The 22280-nt window shown below is 52.1% G+C and overlaps 3 protein-coding genes across 3 annotated transcripts; 2 read left to right on the forward strand and 1 right to left on the reverse strand.

Moving 5' to 3' along the window:
* Positions 1–1842: 1842 nt before the first annotated feature.
* LOC123496854 (probable amidase At4g34880) lies at positions 1843–2384 on the reverse strand. Its single transcript, XM_045232231.1, has 2 exons — positions 2184–2384; positions 1843–2142 (listed from the first exon to the last, which is right to left on the reverse strand). The coding sequence occupies exons 1-2, from the start codon at positions 2382–2384 to the stop codon at positions 1843–1845; spliced, it is 501 nt and encodes a 166-aa protein (XP_045088166.1).
* Positions 2385–6517: 4133 nt separating this feature from the next.
* On the forward strand, positions 6518–10167 carry LOC109778304 (endo-1,3;1,4-beta-D-glucanase). The gene is made up of 7 exons (XM_020336860.4): positions 6518–6775; positions 6870–6891; positions 7102–7228; positions 8866–8956; positions 9050–9139; positions 9219–9316; positions 9848–10167. Exons 1-7 carry the CDS (start codon positions 6622–6624, stop codon positions 9986–9988), a joined length of 723 nt encoding a protein of 240 aa, XP_020192449.1. The 5' UTR covers positions 6518–6621; the 3' UTR covers positions 9989–10167.
* An 850-nt stretch (positions 10168–11017) lies between these two features.
* On the forward strand, positions 11018–12126 carry LOC109778323 (chitinase 2-like). The gene has a single exon (XM_020336873.4). It carries the CDS (start codon positions 11044–11046, stop codon positions 12049–12051), a length of 1008 nt encoding a protein of 335 aa, XP_020192462.1. The 5' UTR covers positions 11018–11043; the 3' UTR covers positions 12052–12126.
* The last annotated feature ends 10154 nt before the right edge of the window (positions 12127–22280 follow it).

Consider the following 22280-nt stretch of genomic DNA (forward strand, 5'->3'; position numbering starts at 1 on the left):
GGGGCGGCCCCTTGGACGAGCTGCGGCCACCCTTAGTGGCGACGTTCGCGGAGAGGGAGCCGTGACTGGCCTTGGAGCAGCGCGCCTCGACACGCTGCTCGGTGAGGAGAAGGCGGGAGTAGACCTCATGTGCCATCATGGGAGTCGAGTTGCCCCGCTCGTTGATGATCTCGATCAAAGCATCATACTCCTCGTCAAGCCCGTCGACGATGAAGGAGTTGAACTCGGAGTCGGTGAGCGGCTGTCCAATGGAGGCCAACGTGTCAGCAAGGCCCTTGACCCTGTTGTAGAACTCCGTGGCCGTGGAGTCAAGCTTCTCGCACTCGCCAAGCTGACGACGGAGCGCAGAGACACAAGCCTGAGACTGCGCCGCAAACGAGCGCTCAAGGATGGTCCAGGCCTCATGAGACGTCTTGGCGAAGACAACAAGCCCGGCGACAACCGGAGAGAGCGACCCCTGGATGGAGGAGAGGTTCGTCTGGTCCTGCCCCGTCCAAACACGGTGGGCCGGATTGTATACCGGACCGTGCACGCTGTCCACCGGCGCGGGGGGTGGGGGGGAGAGAGCCGTCAACGTAGCCAAGCAGGTAATGGCTCCCAAGGAGCGGAAGAACCTGCGCACGCCAGAAGATGTAGTTGTCAGACGACAACTTGATAGTGATAAGGTGGCCGAAGTGAAACGGCGGCGGCGGCGACGATCCCATCGAGGAGACGGCCTGGGGTGAGGGCACCATAGAGGCCGTCAGCGTGACCGGTGACGCGGCCGGAGGAACAAAGGGCGCGGGGGCAGATGACGCCGCAGCCGGGCCCGACGCCGACAGCCCCGCCATCAAGGCGGACTCGGGCGCCACCGACGGTAGCGACGGGATAGCACCCGCAGGAGAAGAGGCGGATGACGCAGCACCGGTGTGCACCGCGAGCTCGCGCCCGAACGACGAGGACGCTGGAGGAGTCGAGAAGAAGGAGCCTACGCTCCGGGTCCCGAGCGGGGCCGGCACATCGGCGGCGTCCAGCGGGAGGGACAGCAACGCCGCGAGGGAGGCCGGCAGGAACCCCGCGGTGGTGGAACCAGACGTGGCGGCGCTCGACATGGCGGCGGCGTGATCAGGAGCGGTAGCGGTGAAGACGGCGGCGGCGGCGGTGCGGGTATTAGGGTTTAGCGGAAGCGATCGTAACCTAGCGTGATACCATGTGAGACAATAGGTTTTGGGGGAACCGGCACAACCCTCTAGAAGTGGCCTATCACATATATATAATAAGTGAAATACAACGTTACAATATACACGTGTAAATACAGAGGCTATACAGTCTAACAGTGAAAAGGCAATTATTTACTCCCTCAAACGCACTAATGGTGAACTGCTGAATGGGAAATCATCCCTAGTGTCCAATGGAGTAGGGCACCTTGCATGGGCTTGCGCACCGAAGATGCACTTGGCGTCAGACACAAGCGGCATCATTCTGACTTGGCACATTGCGACGTGGTACTGTGAGAAGGGAACATCTAGATCTGGCCCTTCTCCAGTTGAGGGAACACAGCTCAAGATCCATCATGACGTCGCCACAAGACTGTCGAAGTACTGTGCATACTTGGTGGTCCAAGCACCAAAGCTTCTTTCTGGGCACCAGAGTATTTAACCAAAAACTACCACAATTCGCGGAAACGTGATAGAAAACTACCACTTTACGATTTTATCCCGAAAACTACCACTTTTACATTAATTCGTGGCAAAAAACTACCAAGTGTGAAAACTGCTCGCTTTGCCTGCGTTAAACCCGAATCTGACTGCCCGACCCCACACATAAGCGGGCTAAAAATGCAATCGCGTCCCTAGTTTTTCTTTAAAAAAGCAATCCCGTCCCTCGTTCTCCTTCCCCTCCACCTGCCCGGGCCTGGCCGCCGCGTGCGCTCCAGCCATCGATGCCGGCGAGGCTGCGGAAGTTGGCCCACTCGTCCATGTTGGTCTTGCCGAGCACCACGGCGCCGGCCCGCCGAAGCCTGCGCACCACGCCGGCGTCCCGCCTGGCCACGGAGCCGAGGAGGGCGAACGACCTGGCCGTGGTGTTGAGCGCGTCGCGGGTGGCGATGTTGTCCTTGAGCAGGACGGGGATGCCGTCGAGGGGCCCGCCGGCGGTCACACACTTGCCGGACGAGGAGGAGCGGCGCTCGGCGTCGGCGCGACCTCGATGACGGGGCGGAGGAGCGGGTTGAGGCCGCGGATGCGGTCCAGGTAGAACCGGACGAGGTCCACGGAGGTGAGGCTGCCGTTGTTGAAGCCGAGCTGGATGCTGGCCACGCTCGCCTCCTCGATCCGGAAGCCATGGGCGCCAGCGGCGGCCAGCACGAGCACCATGGCGACCACTGCCAGCAGCGGCCGAGCCATGCTGGAGCTAACTCCGGCTCGTCGAAGTGTGACCCGATTGCTTTTTTTAAGAAAAACTAGGGACCCGATTGCATTTTTAGCCCGCTTATGTGTGGGGTCGGGCAGTCAGATTTGGGTTTAACCCAGACAAAGCGAGCAGTTTTCACACTTGGTAGTTTTTTGCCATGGATTAATACAAAAGTGGTAGTTTTCGGAACAAAATCGTAAAGTGATAATTTTCTGTCACGTTTCCGCGAATTGTGGTAGTTTTTGGTTAAATACTCTGGGCACCACTATGATACAAGCCGTTTTTTTGATGCAGTTGCAGTAGAAGCCAGCGAATTTCTTCTGCCATCTATGATGAGGGATAAGTATGAGGCGCTGAGGAATTATGGACTGGAAGAATCAGAGGCTACCATCTTCCAGAGCGGCGCCAAGCTGGGGAGGCAGCTTGAGGAGATAGAAGATGTTACCAGGCGTTGGAAGGTGCTGGCTGATTTCTGGTGCGAGATGATGCTCTACGTTGCCCCGTCAGATAATGTCAACGAGCACATCGAGCAGCTCACGCGGGGCGGCGAGCTCATCACCCACCTGTGGGCTTTGCTCTCCCACGCCGGCATTCTAGAGAGGGGCCAAGATCAACAGACTCCTCCTAGCCGCCACCCACATGCAGAAAATACCTGTGAGAGTCACCAAGAAATTGAGCAAGATTCAGCTAGTCATGAAGGAACTACTCATCATTTGGGAACTACTTCCCCTGCTGATCCTTTGGCGGCTGCTTCCCCTGCTCATCATTTGGCTGGCAATCTGCAAATGAGTGATTTTGCCCTGCAAGCTCCTTCGCCAAGGTTGTTCTTCAAGCTGGCAGCCTGCCACTGATACCTACAACATCGGAAATATCTGCAGCGAACGAATGCCGTATTGATGTTCCTGAAGCTTCAAGCTCCACAAAGGGAAGCCCTCCCCAAGCTGGTGCGAGCGGATCACTTCACGGCCAGGAGCCATGAAAATCATGAGAGTTGATTTTCGATGTGTTCCGTATTTATAAGCAGTAAGTCTAGTCTGTTTGGTGCCGTAGTTTCATGCTTTGGTCAGTTGCCTGTACGTATTGCTTCAGTTATTTCCTGTGTGTTTCTTTCAGCATGCAATTTTGATGCTTCCCTTTTGTAATTTACAAACTATGGTGGGCCGGAACTTTTTGTATTCGCATGCTGGGAAAGCTCTGATATGTTTTAGGCAAGAAAATGTATGTACGGTAAACTGTGGTTTGCTGGTTACTGTGACTTCTTTTTTTCTAGTTTGGGAAATTTCATGCTTGAACCATCCTTCAGAATAATTGTGTGTACGTGCGACCTAGAAAAGTTTAGGGTGTGCTCCTATTAAAATTAACTTTGAAGTGTGTATATTATAGTCTTCGATTTGATTTAATATTTATGTCGGCTCATGGTTTGACAAATATACATAGTACTTATTTGTGACGAATTACAGGACCATGCTTAGAAAATTTATGCTCATGGATCATTCTCGAAGAAAATAATATTATGCTCATGGTTTATTTTCTTAAGATTGGAAGAATATAGATTTTCTATCTTTTCGTGCGGAAGCCGCACTATTAAGAATGGATGGTCAAGTTATGGTGCATAAGCTCTAGTGCCGAGACTGTAGGATATTACTGGGGTCGAGCATGTCATGTTTCACGTGCTGCCACTAGAAACAAGTTACGCGCGCAGAGTACGTTTAATTAACTAACAGAAACGCTTGGAGCAGCTGACTGATAACTGGGATGCACATCGACATGTGGCCGTGGGATCCGAGTTGATCAGAAGGCACGCAGCGCATCAACCTTGTTGCAAAGAAAGGGATTTGAGGATCTAGTTTGCAGTCGAGGAAAAAAAATAAAAATTCAATGGAGATTGCAACAAGGTTCGTGTTGTAAAGCCTTGAGCGCAACATGAACCTTTGTTGCAAAGAAAGGGATTTAAGGATTTATTTGCAATCATAGAAAAAAAAACTGCTCGGTGTGGATTGCAACAAGGCCGCAATGAGGGTAACATGAACCTTGTTGCAAAGGCCCGACGGCTCAGGACGAGGGATCGGACGGTTGTTCCGGGTTCCTTCGAACTGCTGCCTGCGCGGTCGATCTTCTAGGATTATTGTCCCACAGACGTGCAACTTAGAGCAACTCCAATGGGGCGACCCATTTCGTCTGCCCGCGTCCGTTTGGATCGGCGCGGGCAAAAATGGTGGCCCAACGTGCCGACCCAAACCCAAATCACGTCCGGTTCGTGTCCGCGCCGACGCATTTGCGGCCCAAATTTGCGTCCCAAATGCGTCGGCGCGGATGCCGAACGGATGCCACGCGCGCCTTCTCGCTGTCCGCCGCGTCCCCACCTGGCGGCCGTCCAACTATCCGCTGCCCACACAGTCAGCTTAATTTATGACCAGGGGCCACGCGTCAGCGACGGCGGTCGCCCTTTTTTAAGCCAACCGTGCGGCGGGGCCGTCCTCATCCAGCCAGCCCCCGTCCACATCTAGGCAAGCTCGCTCCCCCGTCGCCGGCAAACCCTATCCAACCCTAGCCACCCAAGTCGTGCCAAATGGGGCTCTTCTCCGGCGCCGGCAGCAGCAGCAAGGCCAAGGGCAAGGCCCCCACCGTCCCTTTCCCCTCAGAGTTCCTACCGCCTCGGCTGGCGCCGGCTCGCCGGCAGAGGGAGCGCGTGAACGTACCAGTGCACCAGGCGGAGTGGCACTGGCAGCACCGCGTGCCTCTGCCGTACCCCGACGTCACCCTGCCGCACGACTGGCATCTGGATCCAGAGAGGATCCCAGTGCCGGCGGCGCCGCGGTCGGCTAGGGCGCACGCGGAGGAGGTGCGGCGCCGGCGGGCGCTGCTGACGCCGGAGCAGCGCCGCGACGCCACCTACGCATCCGACTCCCCGAACTGGAAGAGGTGGTTCGCCTTCGAGCACGAGGAGGCGAGGCGACGCGGCGTGCGCGAGGTCGACCGCAGCGTGCCGCCGCCCCCGCTCGTCGTCCGCGAGGAGGACCAGGCGGCAGAGGACGCCTACCAGGCGGTCCTTGCGGCCGTCTACCGGGAGAGCGAGGAGGACGAGCGACGCAGGGCGGAGGCGTCGGAGGAAGAGGAGGCTCGATACGAGGCGGCAATGGTGCAGGCCCTTGCCCTCTCCGCGACGGGCGACTGCGTAGTGCCGCCGGTGGCCCCGCCGTCCCCTCCCCGACGCCGCGTCAAAGGCGAGCCGGGGCCGCAGCCGGAGCCCGAGCCATAGCCATCCCCCATCGAGCGCTACTCCTGGACAGGAGTAGTGCGCGAGTGGGTCCGCGCGCCGCCGGTCTGGGTGGGGGAGACGCCGGCGCAGGAGGCGGCGTACCTCGAGCACTGGTGCCAGATCCGGGTGGCCGAGGAGCGCCGCGACGGCGAGTACCTCGAGGAGGAGGAGCGCGAGGCCGAGGAGGAGGCGCGCTAGGCCGTGGCTGCACAGGCGGCCGCACAGCCTGCGCTGGACATGAACGCGCTCTGGAACATGGCGTTCCCCTGGGCAGGTCCGGCACCGACGCTCATCGACCTCATGAACCCCGAGGACGACGACGACGACGCCTAGGGCAGCACGCCGCCTCGTAATTTATGTTGTTTTTATTTTTCTTAAATGCAAATGTGGACTCTCGCCGGCCTTCGCGGCCGGCTTTAATGTTTAATTAATATTTTTCTAAATATGCGTGCATTCTTTTTTTTTTCTAGCGCCGACAGAATGGGTCGGGCCAGCGTTGGGCGCACGCGCCGACCCAAACACGAAAACGGACGCCCGTGTCCGCCTAGCCGGCCCAAACGGACAAAAAGTGAACAAAATCGCCGTCCGTTTGGGTCGGCCCGTTGAAGTTGCTCTTACCCCTTGATTTCATTTTCTTTTTTCACCTGATACGTCTTGACTAAACATAGAAATTGAGAAAGTGGACATAAAATAGACCCAAAATAAAGCAAGCGGGTTGGGCCGTCGCGGGAAATGTCGCCGCGGCAGGTAGACGGTAGACCCGCGACAAGAAAGCATCTGACCCCGACGACCAAGGAAGCATCTTATCGCATCGCATCAAACGGAATCACCCCCACCAACAATCCCCCGCCTCGACGCCAGCAGGTTCGAAACAAATACGTGCCCAGCCCACCAAGGCGTTCGCTTCGCGGCCAGTCTCCCACGCCCAACTCCGCGCAGCCTCGCCGCCAGGAGACAGGCGTTGAGTGAGGATGGCGAGCCCGCAGTGCTGCGCGAACCCGCCGACGCTGAACCCCGCCGGCGGGGAGGGCAGGGTCGTCGACGACGGCTTCGGCGGGATCGCGGCGTACGTTGCTGGCTCCGCCGGGTCCAAAGCCGCAGTCATCCTCGTCTCCGATATCTTCGGTAATACGTACCCCCCTCGACCAGAGCTCCCAAATGCTCCTCCCCTCTGCTTGGCTTAACGGTTAACTAAGAGCGCTTGGCCTCTCCCTTGCAGGGTTTGAAGCGCCGAATCTGAGGTATACATTTACCTGTACTCTGGACAAATAGTAGTACTGTAGATCACTGGAGTGTTCCTCGCACGATTTGCGGCTGAGATTTTAGCACTCTTGTTAAATTTGAACATACTAGTTTTTGCCGCCTTTTTATCCTTTTATTATTATGACGGGCTACGACAATTTACCGCAACCAATTAAGCGGATTCTGATGAAATTTCTTACCTCGTGAAGGAAGATAGCTGATGAAGTCGCTTCGTCTGGATACTTGGTTGTGGTGCCAGATTTCTTACATGGGGAGCCATATTCACACGAAAACGCCGATAGACCATTTCCAGCGTGGATAAAGGATCATGCCCCGGTTTGTTGTCCCCTGATTCCCTGCAACCTTGTTCCTTTTATTTTCAGATAAGTATATTTTTCGTCCTTCAACTCTTTTGAAAGTATAGAAATAGTCTTTCAATTTTAAAACCGGCAAACCATGGTCCCTCAACTTATAAAACCGGATAAGTTTAGTCCCCTTACCACCTTCAGTAGTTTTCGTCCGACGTAGACTCGGTTTTGAGCAGAAAATTGACATGTCATCCGGATTAGACTGCCACGTCACGAGCAGCGACCGCACTGTATGTTGTGTACATGCTCGTCCGTGCTGCTTGGCTCATGGGATGTTGGCTCTCGCCATGCTCACCGTCCCGGTCATGCGGCCGGCACCGGAAGGGATGCAGGCGCCGTGGCGCTCGGGCTTGGCATACACAACAAAGTTGGCTTTGGATGCTCATGTGAAAAGCTAGCTAGATGACGAGCGTATGGACGACGAGCACTTGGACGACGTGCATGCTGAGCGCCTGAGCGGTCGAACACGTACGACCCGGTGTCCGCGTGCCGAGCGGTCGAACATGCATGGCCCGACGTCCATGGCGTTCCCGTGCTCGACAGCATGCGCGCACCCCTCGTCGACGCCGACAGGGCAGATGACGTGAGGCCAGCGGCAAATTGGCTTGCATGTCTAGCTTGCACATGAGCAATCGATCAGCTTTGCTTGTTGTGTACGTGCGTGTCGAGGAAACAATCAGCTTCCTTGTTGTGTACGTGCGTGTCGAGGAATCGATCAGCTTCAATACGTTCGTGTCGAGGCGAGCTCAGTCCTTCCTGCGTGTCTGTTGCTCTCGGCGAGATCGACAATGTACAGTCTGTTGGATGGCCATGCGTCACCGTCGTCCTGCTATAGCTAGAAAAACCAGCTCTTCGACCTGTCAGCTACCGCGACACATCAAACACCACTGGCATGTACAACTCCGACACGCTGACCCATGTCGGGAGAGAGAAAGAGAGATTCAGACCGTTCTGTGTGACGTGGCGCTGATATGGCGAGGTCAAAGGTCAATACCAGGTCCATGTCAGCCCAAAACCACCTTGACTGGCGGGGGGACGAAAAGTATCCGGTTTTACAAGTTAAGGGGCTATGTTTGTCTGGTTTTAAAGTTGAGGGACCATTTTTACACTATCAGTAAAGTTGAGGGACCAAAAATATACTTATTCCTTTTATTTTTGCAAACGTTCAGAACTTCAGGCCACCTGATTTCAGTTTATGTTTAAGGTATATATGTTGCGTAATCATACCCGTTTACATCGCATGACATTGCTGGCCTTCTTAGTACTTCCATTACACAGTGTTAGCTAAAGTAAACCAAGGGTGGGGAATGATGATAAAAGCAATAGACCCAAGCCTAACAACATTTGGCAGCTTGAGATGACTTCGTAAGAAGATGTATGATATTTTCATGTTCAGTTTCTCCACTTTGGAGAAACTCTCTTGTCTTGGCCGGTCAGATGGCTAAATTGGATCCCCACAAAAAAAAAAGATGGCTAAATTGGAGATGTCACACTTAACCTGTCGGGGAATGAGCCTCCTCACCTCATAGGAAAAGGAATGTTTAGTGTGTTTCTTTCTGATGTTAATCCATCTAACATAAACGAACAAATTGTTCCTTTATGCAGGAAAAGGAATTTGAAGAGGCAAAACGAATAATTGCCGCTCTAAAGGAACAAGGAGCGTCTAGTATCGGGGCTGCAGGTTATTGCTGGGGTGGTAAGCTAAGAACTCCTGTGTTTCTTTATATCTGAACTCAAAAATAGAAGTTATAGCCTTCTGAGCATTGTGTTTATTTTCTCCACATATCAGCAAAACTAGTTACCGAGTTAGCGAAGGCTAATGAGATCCAGGCAGCTGCTATGTCTCACCCTTCTTTTGTTAGTGTTGATGATATAAAAGGTAAATTTTAGAGATGCACTAATGCTGTTCTATTTGAAACACTTCAAATTCTTACACTACGACATGTGCCATATGTCAGAGACGAAATGCCCCATTGCCATACTTGGAGCTGAAACCGACTTTATGTCCCCACCTGAATTGGTCAAGCAGTTCGAGCAGATTTTATCCGACTCAGGGGTAAGTTTTCATTTCAAACAACCTGATCTTCAAGTCAACCCTTTACTGAAGGTCTATAATATGTGATATGACCAAGCTGTTAAATTTGAAACCGTACCGGTGCCAAACTGTGTCTCAACAGAATGCTGTGAGATTTTATTACTTTCAAGTTTCAACCTGTAGCTGGTGCACCTTCTAATTTCCATGGCATCATGTGCTTCTTCCCAAATCATGTACTCCATCCGTTCCATATTAAGAGCCATCAAGCCTCTACAACTAGAAATCACTTTTTTTTTACTTTATAACCAAATGAACTTGTTTTAGATTCATATGGTGGTGACCTAGTGTTATTATGCTGCTGACCTACTGTTTCTTGAAAGTGTGTGTTCATGATGGAAAACGGAGAAAGATGTCATAAAGTACTGTAGGTTGTGGATTGATTGGAGAAACACATTATCGGTAGGAGATCATTGCAGAACTAGAGCTCGAAACCTCTCATCCGGATATGATTTATTTTAGAGAAACATCCTGACATTATATTTGGGCCTACAGATTCGTCACTTTGTCAAGATCTACCCTGGTGTGTCCCATGGGTGGACTGTGAGATACAACAGCGATGACGCAACTGCTGTCAAATGGGCCGAGCAAGCCATGGTGGACATGACCAGTTGGTTTAACGAGAACCTGAAGTAGCAGCCCCAATTTAGGAGTCTGCTTCTGTATCCACTGAAATGTACTCCCTCCGTTCTAACTCTTTTGTGAATCGAATGTATATAGACATATTTTAGTGTGTTTGTTCACTTATTTCGGTAGTTTATATTGAAATATTCAAAACATCTTATATTTATGAACAGAGGAAGTAGCATTGTACTGTAACGAAATGTGATATTTGCAGTTTTGGGAGCTGATATTTATGCTTGCGCTCAGTTCACTGCACAGTTGCGCCCCACTGAGTTCATTTTTTTGCACTTGCAGTGCAGTGAACTGGTGCACTGTTCTTTGCCTTACTGGGCTGGCGCTCGTTGAGTTCTGCTCAACAGGGGAGCTTCTGAGCCACCTATGACACATCGGTTCAACAAAAATCCGGTTCAATAAAAATCCTCTAGAAACAGGGCAGCATTGTTAACTGCTTTGCAGGCAACCGGATCGCAGCCCCTAATAAACTGTACTAGTATAGTACTCCCTCCCTCCGGCTCTTTTTAGTCTGCATATAACTTTTATCCGAAGTTAAAATATCTTTACTTTAATCATACTTATAGAAAAAAGCATCAACACAATACCAGATCAACATTTTTAGATTCGTTATGAAATGTAGTTTCGTAGTATATATATTTTGTGTTGTAGAGATTAATATTTTTTTATAAATTTAATCAATTTTTTTGAGTTTGATTTGACATAAATATAATACGGGAAGTAAAAAGAACCAGAGCGTACACAGTACACTATAGATCACCAGTTCGCTCACGTGGCCGGCTGCTAACACTTTTGTCCTGCCATTATACTAATATAAGATAAGATTTTAGGCTGCGAATCGAAGAAAAGTCTTTGAATCAAAGTAAGCACAGGACGTGATGTTGCATGTTCGATGAACGTGGCACGCGGCAAAAGCCGATCGAGTCGAGCTCACATGCCCTAAATAAAAAGTAAAAACTCTAGCAGCCGACGACCTTTCTCGTCGATTGACCCCAGAATTTTTGGTCAATAAAAGGACGGCACATCGCGCCTTATCAGGCAGCAAACACCAAACCATGTCGGCACCGAGAGCTGCTCCGAGTCTAGCTACGGCGGCGACGGCCATTCTGGCCGTCCTGGCCGCGGCGCTCGCCACGGCCGCTCGCGCCCAGACCTGCGGCTCGCAGGCCGGCGGCGCGACGTGCCCCAACTGCCTCTGCTGCAGCCGTTTCGGGTTCTGCGGCAGCGGCTCTGAGTGGTGCGGAGCCGGCTGCCAGAGCCAGTGCAGCGGCTGCCCCGCTCCCGGCGGCCAGGGCGTGGCGTCCATCGTGTCCAAGGACCTCTTCGAGCGGCTCCTCCTCCACCGCAACGACGCCGCGTGCCTGGCCCGCGGGTTCTACACCTACGAGGCGTTCCTCGCCGCGGCCGCCGCGTTCCCGGCCTTCGCCGGCACGTCCGAGGGGCTCAGCGTCGAGACGCGGAAGCGGGAGGTGGCCGCCTTCCTGGGCCAGACCTCCCACGAGACCACCGGCGGGTGGCCGACCGCGCCCGACGGCCCCTTCTCCTGGGGCTACTGCTTCAAGCAGGAGCGCGACCCGCCGTCCGACTACTGCCAGCCGAGGCCGGAGTGGCCGTGCGCGCCCGGCAGGCGCTACTACGGCCGCGGCCCCATGCAGCTCTCCTTCAACTACAACTACGGCCCGGCGGGGCGCGCGATCGGCGTCGACCTGCTGAACAACCCGGACCTGGTGGCGGCCGACCCGGTGGTGTCGTTCAAGACGGCGCTGTGGTTCTGGATGACCCCGCAGGCGAACAAGCCGTCGTCGCACGCGGTGATCACGGGGCGGTGGACGCCGACGGCCGCGGACAACGCGGCCGGCCGGGTGCCCGGGTACGGCGTGATCACCAACATCATCAACGGCGGGCTGGAGTGCGGGCGTGGGCAGGACCCCCGGGTGGCCGACCGGATCGGGTTCTACAAGCGCTACTGCGACGTCCTCGGCGTCGGCTACGGGAGCAACCTCGACTGCAACAGCCAGAGGCCGTTCACCAGCGGCGCCTCGGCTGGGCTCGCGGCGCAGTGAAAACCACCGGCATGTGCATGTGATTCATGTATGTGTGATTCGAGGAGTTCTCTTCTCTACTACTGTGTAATGTGATGAGCGTGTTGCCTCGATCCGTGAAAGCTCGCGTGCGTCAGCGAGCATTTCTTTCGGCCTGCTAAGGCTTAATAAACTCGGTTGTAGCTATAATACTCGAATAATGATGGAATGGCCCTGGTTATCGATGGCTTTGCGATAGTAACGGAGTGAATAGCATCAAATTACTGCTTTATAGGTTAGGGTTTCAAAAAAGTAACATTATCAAAGGACTCCACTATATATCTTACGTCAGATTTTTTTACCATGGCAAATAGAAGGTGTTTATCGAGGATGGCAAATTTAGTTGGCAGAGAATTTGGCCTTTCTGAATGAGGAGCGGGCGCCATACAAGTCCATGTGCAGCGCCCGCAACATCAGTCGCGAGTGATGGCGGCTGCGCGTCCTGCGGGTGGAGACTGACGCCATGTTCACGGAGATCGACACGGAGACGGGTGTAGAACAGGCGCAAACGATCGTGGACGTCAGTAGCTCCGCATCGGTCACGACGCCCGTGCGGTTCGTGCCCGGCCACAACAACCATGAGGCCAGTCCATCCATCTCGATCATGGACCTCACCTCGATCGGCAACGTCCACGCAACGGGCTCCGGGGACAAAGAATAGGACGTGTGACACGGACGTGGACACGCCTGGTGTCTATGTGGACCGTGTCCCATGTTCTACTTTTTCCCTCGTCGGCGACCCGCAACTTCACTTCTTCGAGCTCAAGACCGTTAACCTTTCTGTACATGGGAAGAAAAAGCGTCGAATACGGACACCGACACTGCCTGCGAAGATTTAGACTAGGTTAAAACATGTCATGTCTACTTTTGGTTAATTGAAATGTGTCAAAAATGAATGAATTTGGTTGGATTTAAATGAAAATCGTCCGGTTTGCATGAACATCATCCAATTTGTTCAAATTTCATTTCAATGTGTCCAGACATTTGATGTATAGGGTTGGATGATCGGCTCCTGTATCACTGTTCGCAGACGCGTCCGTGAATGGATACTGTGTCCGTTTTAGGGGTCCACATTGGAGATGCCCTAAATCCGTTAATGACATCGACAATTGCGATATACACGCCTAATTAACTAGTTGAAGTTCCCCAGCTTGCCAAAGGAGTGAATGCACTATGGTTAACACAATGCTCTTGCGCCCTTCGCCACAAATCTTCCCCAAAACCCTACTTCCCTTCTTGAGCAATGGCCATCAATGCAAGAGTAGCAGAGCGTAGGTCTTCATGCACGACAAATGCGGGTGTCGCTGCTGAACCTTCTGGGGTGCAGACTCTCACCAAGCAGGAAACACTCGATGAAAGCGGCTCGGCGGCCGCCCAAATCCGGCCTTGATCATGAGGCAGGGGTGCCCTATGATGCAGAAGGAGGAGCCTGCTCGTCAATCCTACGACAGATGAGGGACTTGACAGCAAGCGGTAGTGTGGAATCTTGGATGCGGGGGTCGTAGCCCTAGAAGGTGGGTTTCACAGGCGGCTCTCTAGCGGGCCCTTTGGCAACAGTATTCGGTACCCCCATGGCTATGTGAATGGTGCATAGGGGTGGGGAGGGAAGGTGCAACGGCGGGTGATCCTGGCGAGGCTGTTGTCGATGGTGGCAGCCGGACACTAATCCATATCTGGAGCTCTAGATTCACCGTGGTGAGCCTCTCTTTCGGGTGTGCTCGACGGCTATGGTTCTATAGCAAGGTGCGTGGGAGGTATCGACAGAAAGCTCAACAATTTGACATCGATGATGGTAATGCTTACTGGTGAGAGGACGGGGCGTCGACCCGTTGGCTGGGCAGCTGAGGTTGCTGCCAACGGGAACGTATCCAGTGCACCCGCACTTGTGGTGCTACCGGTGCACCGGATGCCATAAATATTTTAAAAAAACTAAAAAAAATTCTAGCATGTTAACACAACATCAATGTATCATGTCATAAAATTTCGTACAGAAATTTGAAATATTTTTTGAGATACAAAAATGACAAATTTGACATCAGTGTGATAATGGGCCGAATCTAAAGCCCAAGTTATGTTATATACTATTCAGGGTTGAATTTGTCAATTTTGTTTTTATGTAATGTTTCGAATTTTGACTTAAAATTTTGCGACAACCTACATTGATGTTGTTTGAGTGTGCTATCTTTTTTCAAAAAAATTTGAACATTTTAAAATCACAATGTGAGATCCGTGCACCAGTAGCACCACAAGCTCCGGTGCACCAGATATTTTCCCTGCTGCCAGCCCACCCGAGTTTAAGTCCTGGCTTTGACCCGTGATGCTCGCGGAGTTTCTCCTATAAAAAAAAATGCCAACTAGGATTAATCTTTGGGTTGGTCTCATTTTTTTGGTAATGCTTACTGGTGTCATTTTCCCCTTCGACGCGTCGTGGAGGTTCTCCTACCTCCCCAACTTAACGCTTTGGTGAAAACCATGGTCGACACTGGCGGACTCTGCGGCAACCATGTGTTAGTGTTGTAATCCTCTTGGGCGTGTTGTTGGTATTTGCATGTCTCCTCCGGCCATGGCAGCGTTCTTAGGTTGGCTTGGATCGTCTCTTGAGGCTTTTTCGAGCCTGGCATTGGGTGCTTTCGTTTGCCTCCTCTCATACACACGTGAGTCACGTGACGGTGTTGTTAAGTCCCTGGTCCTCTAATTGTTTACAATGTCGACTCTCCTCGGCCCGAAGCGAGAGGGCAAGGACTTGGTGGCAAATCCAGGAGTTGCGAGGTCGTTTGTCATTAGACGCTAGAGGCTCTTTATGGGAAGTTCTACCACTCCCGTGATTTTGTTTGATGAATAGCGGATCCAATCCAACCGTGGTGCTTTGTTGGTTTTCTTATATCTTGTACTTAGCTTGAAAAACGATCTTATATTGTGGGACGGAGGGAGTAGTTTAGATACTACCCTCTTTTTTAAATAAGTTGTACTTGACTATTTTATGGTATTCCTCACGTAACTTAACTTTGACTATTATTTTACCATAATTGTATTTGTACATAATATGTATGTGGGTGTGTCTAGGGCACATCTAGATGTGCTCTAGTTATTGCACATCTAAATGAGTGAATCAAGCATAAAGATGAAAAAGAAAAAAGAAAAAATATCTACACGAATCTCGATGTAAAATCAATGATATAGGATTTAGATGTGCAATACTTATAGCACATCTAGACGTGCTTTAGCAAGACTGTATGTATAAACACATATGAATAACTTATTTTACAAGATAAATACGATGATATGGTCTATACAAGTTCAATTCATGTACTAGTGTATCAAAAATCATGGAAAGTCAAAGATGCAGCGGCGGAGCTACATGCAGTCCTGGGGTGGTGACTGCCCCCAGCCCTGGCCTAAGAGCAACTCCAAAGGGTCAACCCATTTCGTCCGCTTACGTCTGTTTGGGTCGGCGTGGACAAAAGTGGCGGCCCAACGCGCCGACCCAAACCCAAATCACGTCCGCGTCGCGTCCGCGCCGACGCATTTGCGGCCCAAATTTGCGTCCCAAATGCGTCGGCGCGGACGCCGAACGGACGCTTCGCGCGTCTTCTCGCTGTCCGCCGCGTCCCCACATGACGGCCATCCAACTACCCGCTGCCCACGCGGTCAGCTTAATTTATGACCACGGGCCCACGCGTTAGCGACAGCGCTCGTCCTTTTTTAAGCCGATCATGCGGCGGGGCCGTCCTCATCCAAACTCGCCGTCCACATCTGCCAAGCTTTGCTCCCCCGTCGTCGGCAAACCCTAGCCACCACAACCACAGCGAGATGGACCTCTTCTCCGGCGCCAGCGGCAGCAAGGCCAAGGGCAAGGCCCCCGCCACCCCTCTCCCCTCAGAGTTCCTCCCGCCTCCGCCGGCGCCGGCGCCTCGCCGGCAGAGGCAGCGCGTGAACGTGCTAGTGCACCAGGCGGAGTGGCACTGGCAGCACCGCCAGCCTCTGCCATATCCTGACGTGACCCTGCCGCACGACTGGCATCTGGATCCAGATAGGATCCCAGTGCCGGCGGCGCCGCGGAGGCTCGGGCTCACGCGGAGGAGGTGCGGCGCCGGCGGGCGCTGCTGACGCCGGAGCAGCTCCGCGAGGCCGCCTACGCATCCGACCCGCCCAACTGGGCGAGGTGGTTCGCCTTCGAGCACGAGGAGGCGAGGCGACGGGGCGTGCGCAAGGTCGACCGGAGCTCGCCGCCGCCGGCGCTCGTCGTCCGCGAGGAGGACCAGGCGGCAGAGGACGCCTACCAGGCGGCCCTTGCGGCCGTCTACCGGGAGAGCGAGGAGGACGAGCGGCGCAGGGTGGAGGCGGCGGAGGAAGAGGATGCTCGGTACGAGTCGGCAATGGCGCAGGCACTTGCCCTCTCCGCGGCGGGCGACAGCGTGGTGCCGCCGGTGGCCCCGCCGTCCCCTATCAAGCCGCAGTCGTCCCCCATCGAGCGCTACTCCTGAACGGGAGTAGTGCGCGAGTGGGTACGCGCGCCGCCGGTCTAGGTGGGAGCGACGCCGGCGCAGGAGGCGGCGTACCTCGAGCACTCGCGCTAGATCCGGGTGGCCGAGGAGCGCCGCGACGGCGAGTACCTCGAGATGCTCGAGCGCGACCTCGAGGAGGAGCAGCGCGAGGCCGAGGAGGAGGCGCGCCAGACCGTGGCTGCACAGGCGACCGCACCCCCCCCCCCCCCCGCGCGCCGGCACTGCCTGCGCCCGACATGACGGCGCTCTGGAACACGGCGTTCGCCTGGGCCGGGCCGGCGCCGATGCTCATCGACCTCACGGACCCCGAGGACGACGACGACGCCTAGAGCAGCGCGCCGCCTCGTAGTTTAGGCTGTCTTTATTTTTTAAATGCAAATGTGGACGCGTGGACTCTCGCCGGCCTTCGTAGCCGGCTTTAATGTTTAATTAATGTTGTTTCTCTCTTTTAATATGCATGCGTTTATTTTTGCAGCGCCGTCAAAATGGGTCAGGCCAGCGTTGGGCGCACGCGCCGACCCAAACGTGGAAGCGGACATCCGTGTCTGCCTGGCCGACCCAAACGGACAAAAAACGGACAAAATCGCCGTCCGTTTGGGTTGGCTCGTTGGAGTTGCTCTAATTACTGAAGAAATTTTTTTGGAGTGTTAAATTAAGGAGAGCTTAGCTATTTAGCCCCCCCAAAGATGTGTATTTCTTGTTTGATCCCCCCCCCCCCCCCGAGATCTTCTGCTAGCTCCGCCACTGCAAAGATGCCTTATATTTTGAAAAGAAGGAAGTACCTTTGATCAGCTTGGTAAGAGGTTTATTTAACGCCTTGTATCGTTTGACCGTGCGACGTTATCTATGAAGCGGGTGAAAGTGAACGCAACCAAAGCGAGCTGAACAAGGTTTGATGAGGTGCTCGACATTAGCGTACGTGGCCGGCCAGCGTGTAACGGCGTCTGGATATCGTTTTTCTCTCCTCCCTGGCGGCCGCCAGGAGAGGCCATCTTTCAGTGCCGTTCTTCGGTGGCTCCCCTCCGCCGGCGACCTCGGTCGTCAGTGGTGAGGGGGTCGCCGGATCCACGCGCGTGGATCATTTTTACTCTCTTGTAGTCTAGGTCTTTAGGCTGTTCATCGTCTTGGCTTCGGTGGCGATGATGACGACGCTGAATAAAGATTCCTCATATCCTTCCTTGACGAGGCCATCGGTCCTATGGTTGGGGATGGATTTGGAAACCAGTCTGTTCAAGTAAGGATGTCGTGACGGTGACGGCATCCTCGTGGTGGACCTGTGTCCTCGGGTTCCGTCGTTGCGCCGGCGTTTGCTCCAGTGTCGGCGTGGAACTTCGGAGGTAGTCCAGGAGCGGATGCAGATTGTGGTCTGCATCAACGACATCTGAAAGACGGAACGTGTGCTGTGTTCGTGGTTCGTGGATGGCAGGTATGGTTCCCTCCTTCGGCGTCTTAGTCGTGATTGTTGGAATTTTGCTAGTAGGCCTTTGGCCCAAAGCCCAACTAAAATTCTGAAATTCTCTTGGCCCATTCATGCACACATGTGAGTGGAGTGAGTGAGACTAAAGTTTAGTCCCACCCCGGAAGTTGAGAGAGAGTTGCACCTCTTTATAAGGTGAGCTTTTCTACCACTTGTATGAGCATGAGAAGATGAGACCTACACGCGCGCTCCTCCTCGCTCGCCTCGCCACGCCACGCCTCGTCACGACGCGCCGCGGGTTGCGGGATTGAGCCGAGGACAGAGCTATGCACGTTGTCTATATTTTTGCTGCTCGGGAAAAATTAATGAGTCATTAATCAATAATTAACGGATGCGTTAATTACTGAACCGTTTCCGATTCTTTTGGATCGTGACGACTCGGACGTGGGGTTTACTCCCACGACCTACCCGGCTCGCACTATATAGTCAGGCAGACGTCTACCCTAGCCGCCGCCGCTTCGTATGGTTTCTCACCACCGTTCCAGATCATTGCGCCGCCAAGCAAGTCTTCTCCATCCCTCCTTTCGGTGTGCACCGGGAGAAGGGACAGCAGGCCTCCGGAACCCTGCCTCTCGTGATCCTGTACGGGAGAGGGGCGATCAGGTTTTTGGGGAGCGCACTCGCGCGACTGCTGGCAGCGACGACTTCGCGAACGACGACTTCTTCCCCGACCTCAGCAACCTCATCCTCGACGACATGGGCGACAACGTCAACGCCGGCGGTGCTGCTACTGCTGCACCGTATGTGATTCTATCCTTCATGTTCGAGATCGTGGTAGAATTCATGTTTCTAGTATGTGCCCTAGATGTGATCTGTTCATCTACTATGCTAGTTCGCATGATTAGTTTAATCTCTACTATTGCTATCATGATCTATTTCCTATTTATTCGGATTAAATCTCGTAGTAATTTGCTCATATTTCCAACAATCCAAAAACCTGATTATAGGCAATTTACTCCGAGTGGTTTTGCTGCGCATCTGAAGCCGCCTGCCTTTAAGGGGGCGCAATATAAGATGTGGCGCACGAGAGCAGTCTACTGGTTTCAGACCATGGGCTGCTATGACGCCACCAAGGGCAAGCCTGAGGGCGATCTTAATCCAGCACAGCTGGAAGCTTTTAAGAAGATCGATACTCTCTTTAAAGGCGCTCTTCTGAGTGTTCTTGATGACTCCATTGTGGATTCGTATATGTCGTTTGACAATGGCAAGGATATGTGGGTTGCGCTCGAGGCCAAGTTTGGTGCCTCGGACGCCGGCAGCGAGTTGTACGTCATGGAGCAATTCTATGACTACAAGATGACTGATGAGCGCTCTGTTGTACATCAGGCTCATGAGATACAGTCGCTCGCAAAAGAACTTGAGTACTTCAAGTGTGTGTTGCCGGACAAATTTGTTGTCGGAGGCATCATTGCCAAGCTTCCACCTTCGTGGAACAATTTTGCTACTTCCCTGAAACACAAGAGACAGGAGTTTTCCGTTGCGGATCTCATTGGTACTCTTGATGTTGAAGAGAAGGCGAGAGCAAAGGACACACGTGCTCGAGTTGCTGAGGGAGCTTCTAGTGCCCACATGGTACAGAAGAAGAACTTCCCGCCCAACAAGTTCAAAAATAACAAGAACAAAACTCAGGGCAAAGGCAAGTTTGATACAAAGAACAAGCCATCACATTCTACCAACTTCAAGAAGAATTCTCATAAGAAGGGGAAGGGACTTTGCCATGTCTGCGGTGATCCTAATCACTAGGCTCCGAAGTGTCCTAACCGCTTTGAGGAGCGCGAACATGAGAAGAGCGGCAAGTCCGTTAATGTTGTCATCGGTGATACTGATATGAAGGAATCAGGGTACGGTATTTTTCCTACCATCCTTTCAGTATTTCAATCCCTTGATTGGTTAATTGACACCGGTGCCAATGTACATGTTTGTTCTGACGCCTCCATGTTTTCTTCTTACCAGGCAACAGGGACTTCTCCCGTGCTGATAGGGAACGGGTCACATGCCATCGTTCGAGGTGTTGGTACGGTCGATCTGAAGTTTACTTCGGGGAAGACCGTGCGTCTGAAGAACGTTCATCATGTGCCGTCCATCAATAAAAATCTCGTTAGCGGTTCCCGTTTATGTCGAGATGGTTTTAAGTTGGTTTTCGAATCCAATAAAGTTGTAATTTCTAAGTATGGACAATTTGTTGGAAAAGGCTATGAGAGCGGAGGCTTGTTCCGCCTGTCTTTGTCAGATATTTGCACTAAAGTTATTAATAATGTTTGCCACAATAATGAGTCTGATATTTGGCATTCACGACTTTGTCACATTAACTTTGGTTGCATGACGCGGCTGGCCAATATGAATTTAATTCCGAAAATCTCTACTGTCAAAGGCTCTAAGTGCCAAGTATGTGTGCAAGCTAAGCAACCTCGCAAGTCCCATAAGACTGCAGAGGCAAGAGACTTGGCGCCACTAGAGCTTATACATTCTGATCTTTGTGAGATGAATGGCGTGTTGACAAAAGGTGGAAAGAGATACTTCATGACGTTGATTGATGACTCCACTAGATATTGTTATGTGTATCTTCTGAAATCAAAAGATGAGGCTTTAACCTTCTTCAAAAACTATAAAGCTGAGGCAGAGAACCAACTTGATCGAAAAATTAAACGGCTTAGGTCCGATCGTGGTGGAGAGTATTTTTCCAATGAATTTGATCTATTTTGTGCGGAACATGGTATAATCCATGAGAGGACGCCTCCCTACTCACCTCAGTCAAATGGGGTAGCTAAAAGAAAGAACCGAACTCTAACTGATATGGTTAACACCATGTTAGACACATCGGGTCTTTCCAAGGAATGGTGGGGGGAGGCGCTAATGACTGCGTGTCATGTCCTAAACCGAGTTCCCACAAAGCATAAGACCATGACTCCATTTGAGGAATGGGAAAGGAAAAGATTGAAACTCTCTTACCTACGTACTTGGGGTTGTTTGGCGAAGGTCAATATACCAATTTCCAAGAAGCGCAAGGTTGGACCAAAAACAGTGGATTATGTTCTTCTGGGCTATGCTTTTCATAGCATCGGCTATAGATTTTTGATAATAAAATCTGAGGTATCCGACATGCATGTTGGTACGATTATGGAGTCGAATGATGCAACTTTCTTTGAGGACATATTTCCTATGAAGGATATGTCGAGTTCATCAAATCAGGAGATACCTACTCCATCTAGTGAGGAATTCGCTGTAATTCCTGAACCCACCATTGCGATGGAACACGTTGAGAATCCTGTTGAGGGTGACAATGGAACTCCTATGAGGAGTAAGAGACAGAGGACTGCAAAGTCTTTTGGTGATGATTTCATTGTGTACCGTGTGGATGACACACCCAGGACTATTTCAGAAGCCTATGCATCTCCTGATGCTGACTACTGGAAGGAAGCTGTTCGTAGCGAGATGGATTCCATCTTAGCTAACGGTACCTGGGAGATCACTGACCGTCCTTATGGGTGCAAACCTGTATGATGTAAGTGGGTGTTCAAGAAGAAGCTTAGACCTGATGGTACGATTGAAAAGTACAAGGCACGGCTTGTGGCCAAGGGTTATACCCAGAAAGAAGGTGAAGACTTCTTTGATACTTACTCACCTGTGGCTAGACTGACCACAATTTGGGTGCTACTATCAATGGCTGCCTCACATGGTCTTCTCGTTCATCAAATGGACGTTAAGACGGCTTCCCTCAATGGAGAATTGAAGGAGGAAATTTACATGGATCAGCCAGATGGTTTTGTAGTACCTGGTCAGGAAGGAAAGGTGTGCAAGTTATTAAAGTCTTTATATGGCCTTAAACAAGCTCCTAAGGAGTGGCATGAGAAGTTCGAAAGAACATTAACTGCTGTCGGCTTTGTAGTAAACGATGGTGACAAGTGTGTGTACTATCGCTATGGTGGGGGCGAAGGAGTTATTCTTTGTCTGTATGTCGACGACATATTGATCTTTGGAACCAAACTTGATTTAATCAAGGAGGTTAAGGATTTCTTATCTCGCTGTTTTGAGATGAAGGATCTAGGAGTAGCTGATGTTATCTTAAACATCAAGCTGTTGAGAGATGAGAATGGTGGGATCACACTGCTTCAGTCTCACTATGTGGAAAAGGTCTTGAGTCGTTTTGGGTATAGCGACTGCACACCTTCTCCAACTCCATATGATGCTAGTGTGTTGCTTCGAAAGAATCGACGGATTGCTAGAGATCA

This window comes from Aegilops tauschii, chromosome 1 (genome assembly GCF_002575655.3).
Source record: "Aegilops tauschii subsp. strangulata cultivar AL8/78 chromosome 1, Aet v6.0, whole genome shotgun sequence".
Classification (NCBI taxonomy): Eukaryota; Viridiplantae; Streptophyta; class Magnoliopsida; order Poales; family Poaceae; genus Aegilops; species Aegilops tauschii.

Coding starts and splice junctions, on each gene's coding strand:
- LOC123496854 (XM_045232231.1), bottom strand. CDS start 2,384: ATGGCTCGGCCGCTGCTGGCAGTGGTCGCCATGGTGCTCGTGCTGGCC. Junction 2,143..2,183: donor TCCTCCGCCCCGTCATCGAG/GTCGCGCCGACG, acceptor TCGTCCGGCAAG/TGTGTGACCGCCGGCGGGCC.
- LOC109778304 (XM_020336860.4), top strand. CDS start 6,622: ATGGCGAGCCCGCAGTGCTGCGCGAACCCGCCGACGCTGAACCCCGCC. Junction 8,957..9,049: donor TGCAGGTTATTGCTGGGGTG/GTAAGCTAAGAA, acceptor TCCACATATCAG/CAAAACTAGTTACCGAGTTA. Junction 9,140..9,218: donor TAGTGTTGATGATATAAAAG/GTAAATTTTAGA, acceptor GCCATATGTCAG/AGACGAAATGCCCCATTGCC.
- LOC109778323 (XM_020336873.4), top strand. CDS start 11,044: ATGTCGGCACCGAGAGCTGCTCCGAGTCTAGCTACGGCGGCGACGGCC.